At 33.4% G+C, this 21859-nt stretch overlaps 1 protein-coding gene and 1 pseudogene across 5 annotated transcripts in view; both read right to left on the bottom strand.

Moving 5' to 3' along the window:
- Positions 1–21859, bottom strand: part of OPA1 (OPA1 mitochondrial dynamin like GTPase) — an 81244-nt gene that overhangs the window by 41707 nt on the left and 17678 nt on the right. For all 4 annotated transcript variants that reach the window (XM_079101457.1, XM_079101455.1, XM_079101456.1 and 1 more), the window contains 12 exons: positions 17993–18046; positions 12521–12625; positions 10773–10859; positions 9976–10089; positions 6084–6164; positions 5886–5960; positions 5268–5339; positions 5086–5185; positions 4634–4764; positions 2127–2199; positions 1952–2024; positions 720–835 (listed from right to left, as the gene is read on the bottom strand). In XM_079101457.1, the coding sequence (XP_078957583.1) occupies positions 720–835; positions 1952–2024; positions 2127–2199; positions 4634–4764; positions 5086–5185; positions 5268–5339; positions 5886–5960; positions 6084–6164; positions 9976–10089; positions 10773–10859; positions 12521–12625; positions 17993–18046 (1081 nt within the window). The remainder of the gene's footprint in view (positions 1–719; positions 836–1951; positions 2025–2126; positions 2200–4633; positions 4765–5085; positions 5186–5267; positions 5340–5885; positions 5961–6083; positions 6165–9975; positions 10090–10772; positions 10860–12520; positions 12626–17992; positions 18047–21859) is intronic.
- On the bottom strand, positions 13970–17986 carry LOC306638224 (glycoprotein-N-acetylgalactosamine 3-beta-galactosyltransferase 1-like; annotated as a pseudogene). Its single transcript has one exon. The product of its transcript is annotated as a glycoprotein-N-acetylgalactosamine 3-beta-galactosyltransferase 1-like (transcript).

Below are 21859 nucleotides of genomic sequence, written 5' to 3' on the forward strand. Positions count from 1 at the left end.
CTTAACATCTCATAACTTAATTATTGCAATAGCTGTCTAAAATATTCTCTTTGATTCTAGTTTCTCCACTTCAAAAATAGCTGCAGCAGCTTAGTACAGCTGCTAAGAGAAGATCTGGAGTCACACCACTAAGATTTAAATCCTGAGTCTAAATGCTATGTGACACTAGTTGTGTACACTACTCTGCACCTGTGTTCTCTTCTGTGAAATGGGAATAAAAATAATACTTACAAGACTGCTCAGGTACTAAGTGGAATAAATAGGTAAACTTTCCAAATGGGAAAAGGAAAGACTATAATCTCGTTAGGTGAAACTAGGTAAGGAAAGACAGAGGGCAGTAAATTGTGGGACTAAGAAAGCAGGACAACTGTAGCTGAAGCACAGGGTGCTCTGCTTCCCAACAGGTTTCCTCTCATCTCTGTAAAGGGAGAATCCAGGTTCTGTATAGTTAAGTAAGCTTCCTCTCAAGCATTACTATAAATTTCTTGACTTTTAAAAAACTCTGCAATGGCTCCTAGAAATGTTTCCTCTGAAAAGGAAAATCCTATACTTGCACAACAAATGGTTTGTGTTTTTCCATTTTCCACATATTGTCTAAAAGTAAAGTACAACTGCTAAGCAACTATTAAAAAAAGGGAATGAAAAATATGATGGATGCTAAAGACTGCCAGCTAATAAAATGTCTAAATTGGTTTGCTTATTTTAAAAATCCAACTTACCCTTAAAACTATCAGCCTGTTGTTCAACTGATTCTCGTACCATTTTCCAAAAGCAATCTGATACGGCAAGGCTTAAATTTCTTGTAGTCACTTGGTGTGCCTTTAGCATACTTGTCCTATTTAAACAAACAAAAAAGGATTAAAATATATTCCCATGTTAAAAGGACAATAATACTACCACCACGTTGGAGAATGCACCTGTGTATTAAGAACAGCCACTTACATCTTTTATACCAACACTGTCAACTATTAACTTTCTGTGGTGAAGAAAATGTTCCACAACTTGGCAGTCCAACAGAATAACTACTAGCCATATAGGGTTACTGAATCCTTAAAATGTGTGGCTAGTTGAGGAACTGAATTTTTAATTTTACCAAATACTAACTCATTTAAATTTTTAATAATCACACAGACTAGCAACTACTGTATTGACAGCACAGTTTCATGTTTGTCAGTTCTTCCCCAACAGATATTTCTGCAGGTTGTTGGCAAATACACTTTTCTATTTCCAGAAACACTCTACTAATAACGTTTTAGTACAATTCAGTTGCCCTTTTAGTTCTTCATTTTCAGTCAATCTCATTTTCTACTAAATTCTGTTAATACCTATTTTGAGACATTCTTTTGACAACCCCAACCCAACTTAAGAGAACTGTGTCCTTACTGTAAGAGAAATGTGAACACATATTTTAAAAAGAAAATGTTAATTTTAAAAAATCACTTCCTAAGTGAAACAATGTAGGAGATGTGAGTGTTGTCTTTCAGTGTCCACATATCCAGGGGCAATTTATCTTGAAAGCATCTGCATACCATGTGACAAACTGTTCCCAATTCTGTCAAATAGTGGCTTAAGAACTTGCTTATTATGTGGGCATGGTGGAACATGCTTTTAATATCAGCTGCGTGGGAAGCAGGAGGATTCTGAGTTCAAAGTCAGCCTCAGCAAAAACGAGGTACTAAGCAGTTCAGTGAGACCCTGTCCCTAAATAAATACAAAATAGGGCTGGGGATGTGACTCAGTGGTTGAGTGTCCCACGTTCAATCCCTGGTAATGCCCCCACGCACCCCACAAAAAAAAAAAAAGAACTTGCTTATTAGATACAAACCATTATTTGGGAAAAAAGTCCCTGTTAAACTAATAGCTACAAAACAATAAATTTTTAAGTGAAAACATTTCAATTTAAGCTATTTTCTCACTATTAAATTTTAAAATACTTTAGCAAAATACCTACTTTAGAAGTTTTGAATTCTGAAAAAATTCTTCTTCATATTCTCTTATAGCTTCAATGCTTTCAGAGCTATTTCCTAAGGGAAAGAGGATGACCAAATTTTCACTAAGAAAATTAATCTTTATTATTTGAAACAACAAAAACTGAAAATAAATTATAATTATCCATCTTTGCATACCTTTTCCTGTTACGACAGCAAAATAGCCCAGAGCTTTCATTGGGAAGAGCTTTCCTTCAATTATCTGTTGAATCTGATTTTAGAAGTAGGAAAAATAAATGTGAGATAGAAGCTTACATAATTTTTAAAAGGAAAACATACAATTTAGAAGGCAAAACAATTTATGATGCTATACATGTTAAGTTGATCAAAAATAAATTTGTACAAAAGCATTTAAATGCATTTCAATTGCTATTTGAGAAAAACAAATACATTTAATTTTACTATACTGAAAATGTCTTAATAAAACACAGGCACCAAAATTAAAACTTGGAATGACTATGTAGTGCTCTGGAGTCAACCTTTGTTTGAATTCCTGCTCTGCCAGTGATTAGCTATGTGGCCTTAAGTGACTAAATTTTTTCAAAAAGGTTGTTGAGATTATGAGATAATATGATACTGACCACAGTCCCAGCAAAGAAAAGCATTCAAAAACAGTAGTTTTTGATTTTTATTTCCCTGTAGTTCTTCAAATATCTAACCTCTAAACAAGCTGGATTGTCTTCTCTTAGTCTTTCTTCTTTCTCCTTTCCCTACTCCCTTTTTAATAATTGGACCCACTGGTTCTTTACTTGTTCAGTGTCAAAAATCCTTTTTTGAGTGTGATAAAAACTAGTCTCTAAACCCAGAAACGTATATATTTGCACAGAAATCTATTATTCACACACAATATAAGTCTCACCCCTGAAGCCCATTCAGATTAATACTGGGGTAGGAGTTCCTCCTCTAAGACTCATTACGATCTAGGCAACTGTTCAGTCTTTGACTAAAAAAGAATGAAATACACTTCAATTGCACTTCAAATGAAATTCAAACTGACTATCCTACAAAGGAGAAAAAAAATGAAAGGACTAGACAGAAATGGAGGTCACAGAAATTTGTTTCTACTTCGCTTCTCTCCTCCACATCAGGACCAATATAACCAACAACAGGCCTTACTCTTAAAAACAAGGCACTGTACAGGGAGGTCATGAAGGATATGGAGAAAGAGTTAACATAACAGGCCTGAGAGAATTCTGAAAAAGGCCTACTTCCTTTTCCTGGCATCTGGGAACTTAATTGGTAAACAGTCCCCTATATTGATATAAAACTTACTCTAAATAATAGTGGCTCATCAGGCAAGTAGTGTAGTTAATGCTGAACACATGCCTTCCTTTTGGGAGTCTGGAATTTTGGTACACGAGTGTGCCTATCTGACCAGCATCTGACAAAAAACTTCAGGTATGGAGTCCCTAATGAGCAACTTGTTGCCTCCAGACTTCCAGGCTCCTTTGTACCCTTTCACTGTAATGAATCTTAGGCGTAAGTATGACTATGTGGCAAGTCCTATGAGTTGTTCTATACAATCACTGAATCTAGGGCTGGTCTGTTTGGGAGACTCCTGACACAGAGGAATAGTCCCAAAAGGTATAAGATGGGAAGGACACATTCTATGTAGTAGCAGTGGGGATAGTTACACAAAGTTTAAAGTTGTTGTTATAGAGGGGATAATGATATAACAATACTAATACTCAGAGATGATAGCTGCCATGCAGTAACAAACACTTTCATGCCTAGCATTATTCCAATCACTTTAACCATATTTGTTTAACTCATTTAACCTTCAAAACCTATGAGATAGTACCATTAATATCCTCATTCCACTGAACAAGGAAGTCTAAAGCTCTGAAAAGTTGAATAATTTACTCAAGATTACATAGTTAGCAAATGGTAAAGCCAGGATTTAAAACTAAGCAATCTGGTTACAGATTCTGTACTCTGAACCCAGAAGCCTTTGCCTTTATAATTAAATAAAGAACATGCTTAAGTGAAGACTTGAACCCTAATAAGACAGCAGGAGGAAATAGGGAAGTTGTTAAGAGATTTCAGTGAAATAATTCTAAACATATTCCCCTAAGGGATACTGAATAGTACACATAAAACTCAGAATTTCAGAAATAAAAATAGCCTTAGATCTTATCTAGTCAACTAGACTAGTGGGCTGGATTCTAGATTGAATGGGTTCAGAAAAGTGATTAGATTTGCCTACGAGCACAGATTCAACTGACAGTGGAGCATGGATAAGAATGCTGGAACCTGACGCCAATAAAAATCTGCTATACTATGCAGTCTTAGTGAATGAGAGAAGGTAATGTTTACCTGCAGTAAAATGGCATATATAAGATCCAAAAGAAATCTATACTACCACTGATTTGTGGAAGGAAGGAATGAAGAAAGGAAGGGAACGCAAAAAAAGCAGTTTTAAGTATTTTTGAAGTAAATTAACTATAATATACCTGGAATTTTATTTATATTCCAAAATTACACTTGAGTAATTTACTATAAATTTTTGATACTTTGTTTTTAAATAGGAATTAAATCCCAAGATTACTCTCTAACAAAGATTAAAAATTTAAAAATAACCAATCCCTATCACAGCTAGAGATTGCATGAAGAATCTGTTTTTACAATAAAGAACTTGCCCTCACCCTGCTTGGACTAGCTACATTCTTCTCTGCCAGGTCTACTTTGGTCAAAACAAATATGGTCCTTCTTCCATGAGGATCCATTTGACTAACTAAGTCTGTAACAATACTGCGTTCAGCATCCACAGATCCATCTGAAAAAAAGTTGAAAAATGAAACTATAATAATTGCAAAGTAAACACAAACTATACCTTCATATCTGCTTTATAACAAGAAACATTTTCTTAATACGTTTATCTTACTTATGAAAGGAAAATCTGAACAATAAAAATTTCTATGATTCCTAGAAAGAAAATAATCAAAATATCCTCAACTTCAATTCTGTTGCAAATAAAATGAACAAAAGAAAAAGTAAATGCCCATTTGTCTTATATATTTCCATAATGTGCATTATTGAGAGCAAAGCTTGGATTACTAAAGAAAGCATATCGATGTAACTAAATCTTTTGATTTACCTTGAATGCACAGTATGATGGCGTTAGGATTCTGCATATAAGCTTTGCTGATACTGAAAATAGTTTCCTTTGTGTCAGGAGCCATGCCTGATGTGACAGTCTGGAAGAAAAAGGTTTTAAATGTCATTATAAGTGTTTTCCACAATAGAAATAAAATAAAATCATGTTTTGTATATACTTACATTAATCACACCTGGTAAGTCAACAAGCACCATCCTCTGGAGTCCAGGGCCTTTTACATTTAAGGATATAGTCTACTCAGGAAGAAAAAAATAATTTTGTGGGGGGAGGTTGTTAACAATTTTTCTGGAGTTATATATTCTGAAAATTCAGCATCTCATCCATTCAGATACAACATTTGGAGAAAAGTTGTTCCGATCCTAAAAGTAATTATTCTAGAATATTATCCACAAAATGATACATTATTTAGAACATTTTTCAAAAAAATCTCATTTTTCAAAAAAATTGTCTTGAAATACATATAATAATCAAACATCAATACCAATACTGTAATTTACTTGGAACTATAAATAATACACTTCTATAAAACATCGTTTTGTTTGGTTTTGTTTTTTGTACCAGGGACTGAACTCAGGGGCTCTTGACCATTGAGCCACACCCCAGCCTTGTTTTCAATTTTATTTAGAGACAGGGTCTCATTGAGTTGCTTAGTGCCTCACTTTTTCTGAGGCTGGCTTGAACTGGAGATCCTCCTGTCTCAGACTCCCAGGTTGCTGGGATTACAGGCATGTGCCACCGTGCCTGGCTAAAACATTGTTGAAATAAATTGCAACCCTTACCTCAGGGCTAACCGTACAACCTTCTTTCACATTTTTCCTCATTCGAAGTTCTATTTCATGTCTTAATGCTGCAAGCTATTAAAGGAACATAACAAAATGCTAAGAAAATTTTAGTTCACAAATAATCCATTTAATTATTTTATAAGCTCATAGAGCTTATAAAGGTACACATATAAACCTCAGATGAATTCTACTTACATCTTCCTCTTTGGTAAGATCAAACTCTCGAGAACTATCTTTAAACAAGGCCACATGGTGAGGACCTTCACTTAGAGTCACCTGAAATTATAGGAAACAGATATAATGACACATTTATAGTTAATATTAATTCCTACGGCATTTACCTGGTTCAGCCAGGGCCACTGCAGGACACACATCTGAAAGTTCTTCACACTGTATTTCAGGAGCATCCCCTGGAGCTATCACCATGGCAGTTCTGTACTGTTCATGTATATATCACATATGTTGTGATTTCCAACAAGAATGCTGGCTACTTCATATCTTGTGATTTTACCAAATGCTCCTGCCCTTTTCATTCCCTAGTCAATGTCATGCAGATAATGCTGAAACTTAAAGAGTCAAAGAAAGTCCTGCACTTAACTTCAAAGTGAATTTAGGTAAAGGACAATTCATTTATTCAACATCTATAATTATACGAATTATTTGTCAAGTGTTGCAGTTAGGAAAACACAGTTGACTTGTCCTGTTGTAGGCCTCACTACATACTGGGAAAAATATATATAGACAGGATAGAACAGTGTGGCAAAACCTAGGGTGCCACAGATGAGAATAGCAATGACTGTTAAAGAGTCAGAGAGGCTTTACCCAAGGAGTGGCCCTTGGACAAGAATATTTTTAAAAATATATTAATGGTCGGGGTTTTATGAGAATTTCTAAATTTCACATTCCTTAATGTAGCAATTTTAACTTTTCAAGTTTCTCTGTAATTTTTTACTATTTTACTTTAAAAACACAATTCCTTCCACTGACAGTACTACCAGGTTAGATAAAATAGCTGCTAAAAGCAACTACAGCATATCATGGACCATGTCTAGGATCCCAAAGGATTTGCAGGGGATTTTCCTGCAGCTGTTTTCCATCAGAGCATTTGTGACTCAGGGCAGAGGTACAAGAGAAAAGCTTGAAACCTGCAGCAGTTACACTGGGTTGACTAGACAAAACTGGAGTTCAGGTTTATTACGACCTTCTAAGGTATCAAGATTCCAGAAAAAAATATACCAGAAAAAAATTCCAGAAAAAAATATAAAATTTGTGAACTCCCCACAAAACTAAGCCCTACATCCTGTGCACTATTTCCCTTCAAGACTTGTGCATATTAGAAAACCAAGCAGAAAGTAGCTGCGAAGAGGCTAAAATGCTAAGTGAAGACTTTGCCAATTTCACTGACCTGGGGAGACAAAAATATGGAGAGCAGGATCCACCAAGGAGGAGAAACCCAGATAAAATACTAGAAATCTAATGGCCAATTCACAATAGGCCAGCATTATGTGTTTCAAGAAAACCTGTCAATACTCTAACTATTCATCAGAACAAAGTTAATTCTTTCCTGAAGTATCATCCATGACCTCTACAATTAGGATACTAGTAACAATGCAAAAAGTAGGTTTCCAATGTTTTTACAATTGATATGAAGTATGATATGAAGCACAGGTTCACTTTGGGCTGTTGGAGGTATCCCAAATTCCCATCAATAGTAAAGTGGATTTATAAAGTGTGGCATACTCAATAGCACAGAAAAACGAAGAAGGAACAAGTATCACACAACATGGTCCAATTCATAGCCAGAATCAAAAAAGTATACTCTCTTGTCTGAATCATACTAGACTGCCTGATACTCCTTGTTGCAATTATAAACAGATTTCACTTCTTGATTAATATCAGCTCATTGTCTCATTTTCTACCACTACTCTAGCTGTAATTCTTGGCAATTTCCAATTTTCCACTTCTTAATTACTCCATACCCACTCTACCAGCTAAATGTGAAAGAAAGAAAAAGGAAAAAAAAACAAACCAAAAAAAAAACCAAACCAAACCAAAAACCTCCCAAAGCCCTATACAGATTTCTGATTCATCATTTCTAATACTTCTTGACTTCATCAAGCCACCTCAACATCTCACAAAATCTTCATTTCCTTCTCCTATCTCAATCCTTTATATAACAGCTGACAATTTGGCCTCTTGTTTCACTAAGGAAGCAATCAAAAAATTTCCACACATTCCACTTATTTGCCTTCACTGGTAAACTGAATGATTGCTTTTCAAGTCTTTTTTTTTTTTTTTTTCCCTACTAACAGGGACTAGGAATTGAACTCATGGCTTTGCACATGCTAGGCAAGCAATCTACCACTGAGCTACATTCCCAGACCTTTTCATTTTATTTTGAGACTGAAGTTGCCAAAGTTACCCTTGAACTTGTCATCTTCCTGTTTCAGCTTCTTAAGTAACTGGGATTATAGCCATGTGCCAAGATACCTGGCCACCACACCTGGCTGACTGCTTCTCAGCCTTCATCTTTACCTTTCAGCAGCATTTGACCTCAATGATCACTTCTTCCTCCTCACTGTATTTTCACCTGACTCTCAGTAATTACGGTCCTGGTTTCCCTCCTACTGCATCAGCTGGACCTTCACACATTCCTTTATTATCTCTTCACTCAACTTTTTAATACTGAGCATGCCCAGGAGGCAATTCTGAGTCCTGTGTTTAGATCCACAACCTCCTTCATCACTAGCATATACCCTCTCTTTCCATGTCAAATATGGCAACTTTCAAACAGATTGATACTTTGAAGACAGATTGATAATCCAACCATTTCTTATTACTTCATGCTACTTCACCAGTCCAAGGGACAACTAGACGATCCAATAGCCTCCCACCTGGTCTCCATGATTCTATCTATCTTGCCTTTGTCTAGTTTTAACACAGCAGCCAGACCCTTGGAAAGGCAATATTACTTTACTCAAAATTCTGCATTGGCACCTCATTTTATTCAAAATAAAAATCATGGTTTTTGCAAAGGTCTGTAAGGTCTAATGATCTTCTTCACCCAGCACCCAGTCCTCCATTATCCCTATGACATCGTCACAACTCTCCATTCTGGTCAATTCACACTGGTGTCTTTACTCTTCTTTGAATATGACAGTGCCTCCCTCCTCCAACCACCTCAGGGGCTGTACACTAGCGAGTCTCTGCTTGGAACATGATTGCATGTGACTACTTCCCTCACTTTCTGCAAATCTTGGTTCAAATGCCACCTTATCAATGCAATCTACCAGTACCCTATTACCTCTATTCCACTTGCCTAGCTCCACTTTTTTTCTTTTTCTTGTAACACAATAATTATAATCTAACATACTTTATAATTTAGTTGTTTGTTGTTTGTCTCCCTCTTCCAGAACATATTCTCCATTATGACAAGAATCTTTTTTGCTTGCCAACATACTGCTCAGAACAGTACTGGTACATATAAAGAGCTCACCAAATACTTGTTTAAAGAAAGACTGTGTCCACTTACTTTTTCCATGTGCGCATCCATGTTAGTGGATTGTTAGTGTTTCTATATATGGACAACTTGTATAGTGAGTCTTGGCCTCCTTTACCTCAAATGACTTTGCAATGGGTTCCTTTTCTTACATTATTTTTCCTCCCATATATCAATATAAGCAGCATATAAATACCTTCAAATTTTTCCCTTGATGCAACATTTCAATTGTCACTGCCCTCTTTGCTCTTTTTTTACAATAAAACTATATATATTAATTAATTTCACTTCTAATATTCTCATTCTCTTCCTCAATCTCTCATATATCTTATTCCCAATAAAATCCAAAGTTCTCACCATGGCTCAGTACAGCCTGGCCAGCCACTGTTACCTCCACTGTCTTCTCCCACACTCTCTTCTGCCACATGAGCATTCTGGTTGTGCCTCCTACTGATTTCTACATTGGGAATGATTCAAATACTATATAAAAGTTCTCGTTTTAGCTAAAAGTCTTCATTTCCACCAAATGAAGCCCTCACCAAGTGGTGACTCTCCTGAAGCACTTCATTCAGATGGCTGTTTTCCTACCTTCACCGGAGAACGTGTCATCATCTCTCCAGATCCTCGAGGGAATATTCGTGCTTGAGCAATCATTTCTAACACGCTTGTTTTTCCAGCACTCTGATCTCCAACCACAACAACCTTATCACAAAGCAAATAGCATTCATATTTCTCAGATAAAAATCAGTTTAGATATAGAATGTCACTGAGCTTTTTTTAGTCTTTTAAAATAATTAGTTAAAAAATGAATTTTTGAAAACCCAAAACAAAATGATGGTTGATACTACATGTATCAACCATTAGTATAAACAGCAAAACATTAATTAGATTCGTTATTTATAGTCAAATTTTAACTTAAAAAACTTGTGTTGATTAATTAAAACCACTTTTTCTACTGCTAGATTATTAACTCTCCACAAATCTTTCCATAGCTAGTTTATTCTTTAGAAATACATTTAAATTCTATTATGTTAAATTTCATTTGTGTGCCTAATTTAATTCATGGTTCAGATATTTTACTATTATAAATCTAATGAATTTATAATGCCAAAAACCTGATAAGTCTTCCTTCATAACACATAACACATGTAATACATAAATATATTTATATTTATATGGAGCAAAATAAAGAATCAAATAATACTCAGTGCTTAAGTATCACCTGAACACATAAATAAGATTATATAGGTAAAAAATTATGTATGTTTATGTCTGTTATACATATGTGTATGCATACATTATGTATATAGATACATAAAATATTTAAGAAGCTAAGATGATTTTTGCTAATGAGCAAGTTCACTGTGTATTAATTTTTCACTCACCCGTGGTAGGTGATCTTGTGTATTATAACTGGCATCATAATCAGAGAGAACATCAAGAACTTCTGAATACATATCAATCAAAGATTTCTGTAAAATTTTTTAAAAATCAGTATGAGTGAAAACATTAAGGAAAAAATACTACAGATGTGTCAAGAGAAAAAAATTAATATGTTCAAATTGCATTTCTGTGATTATTATATTGCTTTTTCCAGTTATATAACTATATCTTCACAGTAAAGATTAAAAGACTACATAATAAAATGCCATTTTCATCTTCAGTTTAGAATTTCAGTTTAATTTAGAGATAAATTCAGGATTTCCTAACTTTCTAATTAAATGATAAAAGAAAGAAGTTATTAATTCTGATGAGTTAATACTAAATGTCAACAGAGGAAGACCATTAACACCAAAAAAGCCATAAAAGAGGCCAGGTGATCAACTGACAAGGAAACTATTCTCTGCCAAATATGGGGTGTATGTATTTGACAGGGAGAAAATAAAATGGGTAGAGAGCACGTGCAAGTGTGCAATATCTGAGGATAAAACTAGAAAAATGATCACCAAGAGGACTGTTAAGCCAGTAAGAGAGGTTAAGTTTCCTCTGACACCTGTGAAGGCTACTATGTTAGAGCATCTGGCACAGATATCCTAAATTGTTCCTGTGTAGACCAGGAATGAACATGGTGTCTTGCACATAACAAGCTTCAAGTAAAATATCTGATGACCAAACAAATAAGCAAATAGGTCTAGAAAGAAAGATAATCATCAACATTTAATAATTAAAGAAAGGTTTTTTATTTTTTTAAGATAAGTTTTAATGCCAGGATAGGAACAATAGGACTTAAAGTTCCTTTATTCTATTATACCTGGAAGTAATTAAATGGCAAGCAACTGCCAATTCATCTATCTAAAAATAAGCAAAAAAATTTTTCATTACCAATGCATTTTATGAGAGAAAACGCCATTTCTCAGGTAAATTCTCAACATACGGTTACTTATGGATGTGGCTTTGTCTACGGCCATACCACCCTGAACGCTCCCGATCTCGTCTGGATGTGGCTTTTCTCCATTGACAAGTTGTAAACAAAGCCATACTTCATCTCTTTTGTGCTGTCATGACTTAAGAGTCACAGCTATGAACACATTCTTTAAACTAGAATGATACCTTTGGACCTTGGCTACAGAATGTATGTGCCAATGGTACTTACTTTGAGATTGTGCTTACTTACTACATTTAAGCTAAATGAATTACTTTAATTTCATTAACTACAAATGGCGTGGCTTGGTTTTGTGGGAAACAAGATTTAATTTATTCAGAGGTAATTACCAATGTGCTAATAATAATACCAGCATAAACTTTTTCAAAAATTCTCATAAATGCCCAAAGAAGCTTCCCTTAGAAGATGAATGTTAATTTTTTAAATCAAATAAAATGGCCCAGTCATTCACTAGAAATAATAGAAAGGCAATGACAATGTCATAGTTAAATGTCCATCAAATTAATAATTTTAATTTTGTAGATGTAGAAATTAAGCCTAAAAATAAACAAGTATTTCAGAAAAATAAATTCACAAGAAATTAGATTTTATGGATCCAGTATAAAGTAAATCTTGGAGACTTAAATTTGTGAAATATTGACATTGAGTTGGAAATAAAAGAATACCAAAACATTTGATAGTTCCTTAAAATCTGGTATCAATGAAAAATGGTACGTGTCAAAGTTCTGAGAATAAGTTGAAATAAAATACCTTCAGCTTCCTATGATGGATGCCTTTATCATCCTTCTGTAATACTAATTTTCTCAATTCTTTGTTCTCCTTTTCTAAACGTTCCAAGATTCTCTGATACTTTAACTGCAAAAAAATAATAATGTAACTATACAAGGAAAAGATGGCTCAATAAATATTAAGTCCAAAGTAAACTATTCCAAAATTTTGAAGTTACATCACCTACTTAAAATGAATATTACATTTAAAAGGCTTATAAGGCAATAACAAGAAAAACTCCTGAATTATTATACAGTGAAATTCACAATTTTCTATTGTAATTTAGCATTTAATTTGAAAAATTCTTTACAAATTGCTTATGTTGAAAAAATTGAGTTATTTAGAAATATTAAATATGTAAGAATTTTAAAAACTAAGTTCTGAAGTACACCTAAAAAGGCAGTATTTCTTTTTGTATCGAAATTTAAGGCTTTCATTATAGGGCCATTTGACAAAAATTCAGATTCTTTCCATTCCCAAGTTATTTTGTTTTAATTGAAGATATGATATAAAGTAATAATAACTTCAATACCCGAGCATGTAGCATGTGACCGGCCATTTACTAAGTTGTTTCCCATGCATTAACTCCCTTAGCCATCCTAGAAACCCCATGTGGCAGGAGTTATGCAGAGTAGGATTTTAAGGTTAGGGATGTTTGGTAGCCTGCCCAAGACCACCCAGCTTGTGTCAGTGGAGGAACAGAGTTTTTGAATACAGATTTGTCTGAGTCAGAGGTTCATACACTCTTCAGTTTTGTTAAATGCCAATGTCCAAAGAAAACATGTCAATATTTAAAATTATGATATAAAAACAGATTGTAACGAAAACTAATACATTCATAGAGGGTATTCTGTCACAGTAGTTGCTTGGTACATACACTTCTTCCTAAGTAAATGTGATCCTTGTGAACTGGTCTTCCTATTTCTTATTTCTTCTAAACATTTAAAAATGTACAGGCAACTACTAAGAAGCACTCCTCCCTTTAATCAGCAGAATGTTTATATATAACCTACACCACAGTTTTCATAATAGAAAATATTTCTTAGATAAGTTTTTAGGTTTTAATCTTTTGATTAAAACAAGTTTTAGAACAAAGTAAATAACAGTTAATCATGGTCCTATCCTCTGAGAATGTCCAGCTTAAACCAAGTTAAAGTAAACATATAATTGAATCATATAATACAAACAGGTTACACTGTACTATAAATATTTTTTACATTCATTTATATCTACTAATAGCACATATAACAAAATTCTGGTAGATTACTATCATCTAATATGACAATCACAAGTCACAAGAAACTACTTAAAATATGGTTGTCTACAAAGATATGCTGTCTGCATAATCTTATTTAATATTTTTATATGGATTTCATGTTGAAATTATATTAATTTGGTACGTATTGGGCTAAACAGCATATTGTTAACTCCATCTGTTTCTTTTCATGCTTTTTTACTGTGAAACTTTCAATTTCTCAGGTGGCCTTCATAAGTCTTTCTACTGGAGATCATTGATACGGACATAGCAAATTCCATGGGTTTATCATATTATAAATACTGCATAAAGTGTTGTGTCAATGCCCAGTGGCTAATAACTACAACGGCACAAGTCAAAGGGTTGATATTAATGTATACATAAGGGTGGTAGGATTTCCACTGGCTCATTTCCTTGTAAATATGGAATCTACTTTAGGGTTTACAATTTCATTCTTTAGAACACGTGTCAACTGTAGCTACTCTGCAGAGATGTGCTATTAGCCCCTTGCAACACTCTAGAACAATGATATACTGTAGGACATATCACAATTACTTTGAGAGCTTTGCAAAACAAAGATTGCTAGGTTTCATTCCCAGAATTGGATGGAGACAAGAATCTGCCATTTTTAACGTGCTCCTAAAGGATACTGATGCTGCTAATGTAGGGATCACTGTGAGACCAGTGAATTTTTGAACTTTCAAAATGTAGTTTTACTAATGTACTTTAGGATAAGTGCCATTCTTAGTCTACCTTCTTCTTGAATAGATATTGCCAATTATAAATAACCACAATAAAATTTTCATTAGATAACTACGTATGTGGGGAGGGTGAGAGGTTCATTTATATCACACTGCAAATAAGTATAAACAATACTGAGCAACCATATTTCCTTGTAAATTTTCTTCAAGGCAGATCTGTTTAGGAATGTGTATGTTACATAGTGCAGTGCAGTTTTAGCAAAATTAACTATTTTCTCAATGACAATAATATACATGATCAGGAGCCAACAACAAAATCTCTTCTAGTTCTGCTACTTTGTCAGTTTTAAAAATGTAAGTTCCTTATATATGTGTGTTATGTGTGTGTGTATGTGCATACACATATATTACCATATCAAAACATTTTAAGAGACTTCACAGTTTCAGCTTAGTCATTTGAAAGATTTCTATATGGAATGTTCACTCAGAATTAACTCCTCACTGGGATTTCAGGGTTCTATGTCAAAAATGCAGAAGTTCTTCATTGCAATGCTAGGCATTTTACCTTGGGTCACTCACACTTTTCTTTCAAGGGTTTCCTAATTATACTCTTGGATCTTCAGTTTTGTTTGCTTGAATTAATTCAATTTCTCAGGTAAGGCAGGTTGATATCTATATAAATAGCCATTTGGATGAATAAACAAGGTATACATGCTTGATGTACAATCAACATAGTGAAAAGAACCTGCAATATCAGAACAGCAACCAGGACCTCTACAGGAGGATAATAGTTATAATAACAGTACCAAAAGGTTCTGGGTAGTTAACCTCTGGTTAGGCAGTGTTCTGGCAGAAAGTGATGAAAAATTTCTTTTCTAGTAGTTGTCTCTAGAAATCTCCAGTTTTAAATTTACAATTTCCACGCATTTCCCAGTCTTCAATGGATGAACTATGTATACATCTGACTGTTTCAAATGCATCACCACCAAATCTCTTCAAAGTTTCTTTCCTTAGTACACATCCTGTTCCTCCACTCATGCAACCCTGCTTTACATAGTATTTCTTCTCTCAAAGTAAATGGGTTCTTCAGGGTCAAGATTTTGAAAGCAGCCATCTCAAATTGTCTAGTATGACATATGTATCATCATCTGCTTTCATACACCAATCAGCATCTTCTAAATAATGGTCATGAACATATTGAAAAGCTTTAGCTGCTTTCCAGTACAGGTGATCTCTCCTGTGGTCTTTAATCTCACAGTAGGAAAGTCTTTAACACCACTTTATTACAACACTGAACTCATGGTAGCTGTGACATGTTAGATTCTAAGGGCGTACATATCCCAATAAAGAATTTTAACTTTTTGATAGAGGTTTTCAGTGATGTCTGTTTTCATCTTTATGTTGGCTAGAAACTGCATTTGAGTTCATTTATCCTTCTAGAAGATTCTGTCATTATCATCTGAATGCTAGCATGAGGATCATTATAAAGAATATTAGCCAATGTGTCACCTGTTCTCCCAACAAAATACTACATAGCAGAGAACATAAGAAACTCCTATTGCTAATCTACAGAGGAAGGTTAAAAAAATTCAACCAAGATTTAGAGGTTATTTTCTGAAAGTGTATTTGTGACATCAGCAGTTGCTCCCTCTTGCCCCTCCTGAGGGTGGAGAGAGAGACAAGGCAGACTGATGACCTTTTCTCCTGCTCCTGGCAATAGCCAGGCTACTTGCTACTGTCCAGATCACTTTGAGCAGCGAAGATGGCCAATGCAGGCCCAGCACGCATTCCTGCCCACTTGCTCCTCTCCTCCCCACATCATGTCCACATCTATAACACCAATGATTTTTAACCCCTGCTGTATCTCTATGCTATGTTGTTTTTAGTTCTTTTAGATAAATACCAAGAAGCAGGATAGCTGGGTCATATGGTATTTCATTTCTAATATTTTGAGAAATCTCCATACTGCTTTCCAGAGTGATTGTACTAATTTGCAGTCCCACCAATAATGTACGAGTGTACCTTTTCCCCCACATCCCTGCCAGCATTTATTATTATTTGTGTTCTTGATAACTGCTATTCTGACTGGAATGAGATAAAATCTTAGTGCAGTTTAAATTTGCATTTCCCTGTTTGATAGAGATGTTGAACCCTTTTTCATATATTTGTCACCCATAAAGAATTAAATTATGATACTTTCTGGTAAATGGAGAAAATGGAGAACATCATGCTAAGTGCAATAAGCCCGACTGAAAATCAAGGGTTGATTGTTTTCTCTTTTATGTGGAAACTAGAGCAAAATAAGGGAAAGAAGGTAGTGAAAAGGGGTAGTCAGTATCATAAATATATAGAGAAGACCAGTAGAGTTGAAGGAGGTCCAGAGGGAGACAGAAAGAATGAGAAAGGGAAGGAAATAATGAATGAATTTAACAAAATCATGTTATATGCATATATAAATGTACCACAGGGAATTTCACCTTTATGTATATGTAGAAAGTATCAATCAAAGATAAATAATCAAGTGAAACGAAGATTAGCAGAAGAAGGAGAATGGGGGAAGAAGGAGAGGAGGGAAGGAACAGGGACTGAAATAAAATTCCATGCCATGTATGATTTTGTCAAAATGAACCCAACTCCTATGTACAACTATAACACTCTATAAATAAATACAGAAATAGTAAAAAAATAAAAAAACTATATGGTGTCATCCAGAGTATAGGTGATTCTAGTATATAGTCAGGTATGAGACTCAATGAAAAAAATCAAAGAAACCTATGACTCAAAATGTACATACTATTCACTTAATTTCATCCAGATTGACCCTTGTTGTTGTTTTTTTCCTAAATACAAAGATCCAAGATGATAAATCTGTTAACTTTTAAAAATAACTCTAAACGATTGTATTTTACTGTTATTTATGTAGAACAACAGATAATGGAGTGATAAGACAATATTGTACTAGAAAGTCATCTACTCATAATACTGCGAAAGTTACCTACTCACAGAATAGGTATTAAAAATGATGATTTTTTTACCAACTATTAAAAGAAGAGCTTTTCAAAGTAGAATCACAAATATCGTTAGAAAAGCCATTGGTTTTAGGCTTCAGAGAAGCAAAGAAAAAGATTTCTGAGAGTCCACTAGACTTACATGGTAGACTCAACTCAAGTTCCTTTAACTGTTACCAATTAAAGAAATAATATTATCAATATAAAAATGTATGTGTGAGTTTCTATAAGATCAAACCACTTTCCTTTTTTCACAGTAGTTTACCTTTTAAATTAGGAAAATTCACTCAAAATGAGTTTTCACACATAAACAAGTTAATTCAATAATTATGTAGTTCCTTCTTAGTTCTCAATTAGCTTTTCTCTCTTAGTGATAATAAGCACTTTATCAATAACAATTTCAAATATTGCTTTGCTAAAAAAGTAAACTTCCAAACTTCCACTGGATTTTTAAAAAAAGACCCTGGGTTTTCTTACTCATCAGAATTACCTGAGTATGCAGAAGTTCTTCTTGAAGTTGGTCAATTTTCTCTTTGTCTGACACCTAAATATTTAAAAGAAGTTAATTTTAGTTGAACAGTTAGGTTTATATAGAAATGTACAGTAAGTTAAATTTTTTAAAAAGTATCAAGAGTAAAAACTACTGGCTTTATATGCATAACTAAAACAAAATTTAATCAAGTGATTATTTAAGAAAATTAAAATGCCAGCAACCAACAGGAAAAAGGTCCATCAAAATCTTATATATTAATAAGTAAAAACCTTTTAACAGAATAAATTTCCTGTTGTCATTCCAGTCATTTCTTATGAAAGGCTTGTTAGAAAAAGAGATTAACACGTTTATTCTTAAGAGGTTGTTTTGTACTAAAGCACAGGGACTTACAATTTGGAGAGTAAAATATTGATATCCCTCTAGAAATGTGTTTTGGGAAATCAGATACATGTTACATTGGTCACAGTGTATTTTTTAAGGAAAAACTATTCATTTCTGTACTTTAAGTAAGTGCATAATAAATGCAAAAAGGCAAGTTGCAATTTTAGAGCTTTAAGTTGAACATGATACTTGTTTTTAAATTCAGTTCCAATGCAAGATCCGGCAACCCTTATAATTTAGGGAATGCATTTACAATAATGAAACCAAGTACAACAACTAACATTGATTTGAATATAAAACAAAAAGATAATAAAATCCACAGGTATTGTGTAAACTACTTCAAATTGTTACTAATAGTGTTAACATAAAATGTTTTTGAAAACTCCAGGAAATTTTATAACAGGTTTTAAAGTAGTCACAATACAAATCTAAATGCAAAATACGATGATCAATTGTAATAAAAATGATGTCTCTTATGACAAATTCACAAACTGCACTTTGACTTCTTGATAAGGTATAGAAGTTGTCATCCTTAGTCTTTAAAAATTATTTTCTAATTTCTGAAATATCAAAATTTCTAGATGTGAATTTATTTTACAGGAGAAAAAAACTAAGTTAAATTCATATTCTTTATCATTTAAAATCTTCGTACATATTCACTGAGCTATTTAAGCAATCAAGACATCAATGGCAGCAAATACATATGAAAAAATTTTAAATGATTATTGAGGTAGACATTAGTAAGTCTTGTCCATGCTATAAAGTATTTTCAGATTTTGTTTTGTTTTGTTTTTGTACTGGGATTGAACCCAGGGGTACTATACTACTGAGTCACATTCCCAGCCCTTTTTAAAATATTTCATTTAGAGACAGGTTCTCATTGATTTGCTTAGGGCCTCACTAAGTTGCTGAGGCTAATTTTGAACTTGTGATGCCCCTGCCTCAGCCTCCCAAGCTGCTGGGATTACAAGCATGCACTAGTGCGCTTGGTTATTTTCAGATTTTAATTCCTATTTCTAAGTACTTTTACAAAATTCCCCCAAACTTTTACCTAAACAAATGATAGGCTTACTAGAAATAATAGACACATTTTCTTATTCTAGAAAGACTATGTCTGAAAATCTCTAAGAATGATTTGGTAATGAGAAAAAAAAATAAGATAAACTTTGTTTTCCCAATCCTGTATAGCAAGCAGAAACTTGCTGATAAATTTCATTTTTCATTTTGACTATGTGTATTTAGAATGGACAAGAATTATTAAGTCTCCTAAAACATAAGGAGATAAGCAAGTTGAGGAGAAGCCCATAACCGAAAAAACAAAATTTAGAAGGTCAATGAAGAAATAAATAATTCCATATTATGATCATATGGTATACCATCATTCTATAATAGTATGATCATAAGTAATTTGTTATGCAGATTAAATACCGAGATCATTTAAAATGGCACTTCGAGATTTACTTTGCTCTACTAAATATTCATCCAACTGCAGCTAAATACATGTAAAATACATAAGCATTAGTTTCAACTATTTTAGCTTTGAATATGAATATTTACTGATTTCATGTAATATATCCTAAATTATTATAGAAAATCCAACACACTCAAACATCCAGGGCAATAATTAAGAAACTAATAATAATTATATAAAAAAGTTAAAATGTCTATTATAAGCCAAGAGCTATAAAAGGTTAACTAAATTATTAGTTTTATAAAATAAGTTAAATAAGTTAGAATGATAGGTTTATTAGAACATAACAAATTCAATCTTGATTTTACTATTAGTATTTAGAATAAGAACTGTTGAGATTTTTATAAATTTGAATTTTTAGGAATATTTAAATTTATCATTTACTCTTCTGGCACAATTGTGAAAAATTACTCAAGCATAGTTTACTGACTACCTGCTTAGTCTAATGTACCATCAAAATTAATCTTGATGTTATATTAAAGGATAAGTGGTGGTGGAATAAAAATTAGACCTTTCTTTTTTCCTAGGAAGCAAGAAAACTTTAAGGTTTCTAAAACAAATGTCAAAGTTTGATGAGAATATATGTTTACATGTTTTCTTCTACTTTCAACTTGAAACTTACCTAGGTCTTAGTTAGCAACTTGGGTACATTTTATTTTTATGTGCTTTACTGGTAAAATTCAGCTACTTACAATGAGAAGCTCATGTTCTGTTGTTTAACATATTTAGTTTTCTTTATGAAATTAATTTGAAACTCACCCTGACAGAAATGGTATCAATGGTCTTGAAAACAGAGCTTTTCTACAATTCCAGGGCTGTGAAAATGATGGACAAAGAGCGGAATCCTACGCAGAAACAAGCTAAAGCTGAAAGAGAAAAACCTTTACTAGCTCCTCACAAAACCAAGCCTGATTTTAAATAAGAATTTTTTCCTACTAAGCCATTGTGGCATTCTGAAATACATATACAAGAAGGTCACTGTAATGATTTCTACATATGTACAGATACTTTTAGGAGGCAAAACTACCACAGGCAGTTTTAATCTATTAGCTCTGCTTGAGCTCTTTTACTTAAAAGATCTAGGGAAAATTTATTAGTTGCGTCTAGCAAAATAATAAAAAATTAAGACCTTCTTATCGTTTCAAGAAGATAAAGGAGAAACAAGGATTAAAAAGCAACAAAAAGTACTGGTGGTTTGTTTTGTACCTCAAGTAAAACTCAAATGACTGAAATGACAAAAATCTCAAAAGAATTTTGATCATGACAGTGAAGAGCTGAAAAGTCATCTCTGTACTAACTCTAGGAAGGAGGTAAAGATTCAGTAAGGAAATGTTCTTTCAGGATGACAAGTGGAATTCATTACAGAAGAGCATAAATTATTTTTAAAGTCCCACTTAGAGTTCATACAAGGTAACAAAGAGGGCACAAACAAGGCCTGTCTGGTACCCCGCTAAGTTATTTTAATAAAAAAAATTAGAGACCTACCAGTCTCTATTTTACAAACAAGAGGCATAAAATGAATAATCCAATAAACATTAGAAATAGGGATAATATTTCTAAGTCAGAATAAAACCTAGTGAAGTAGGCCCACAATGGATATTAACCTTTTGCAATATAGAAAATGAGTATTCATTACTGTACTGTACTGTTAGATTCAAAAGCACAATGGTAATCTTTAACCATATCTTGGAATCTTAGAATAACAGGGACTCATTTCAATTTTACCATTATGAAAAAAACACTTCAGAACAACTTGTAAATAAAGCTATATTCCTATTTCTAAGTATCATACCAGAATATACTAGATCTTCCCCCTTTTTTCTGTAACAAATCTATGGGATGAATAGATTGGCCTAAACATCCTGTTTGTTAGACTATTTAAATGGTACACTTACAGTATACAGAAAAGAGAACGTTAAAGTAAGTTAAATATAATTTATTTTCTTTTCCTTCCTATTTATTCCTTTATTGACTGCTAATAAAATACAAATTTTGATTCCACAGCCATGGAA

This window comes from Sciurus vulgaris (genome assembly GCF_902686455.1).
Source record: "Sciurus vulgaris genome assembly, chromosome: 10".
Classification (NCBI taxonomy): Eukaryota; Metazoa; Chordata; class Mammalia; order Rodentia; family Sciuridae; genus Sciurus; species Sciurus vulgaris.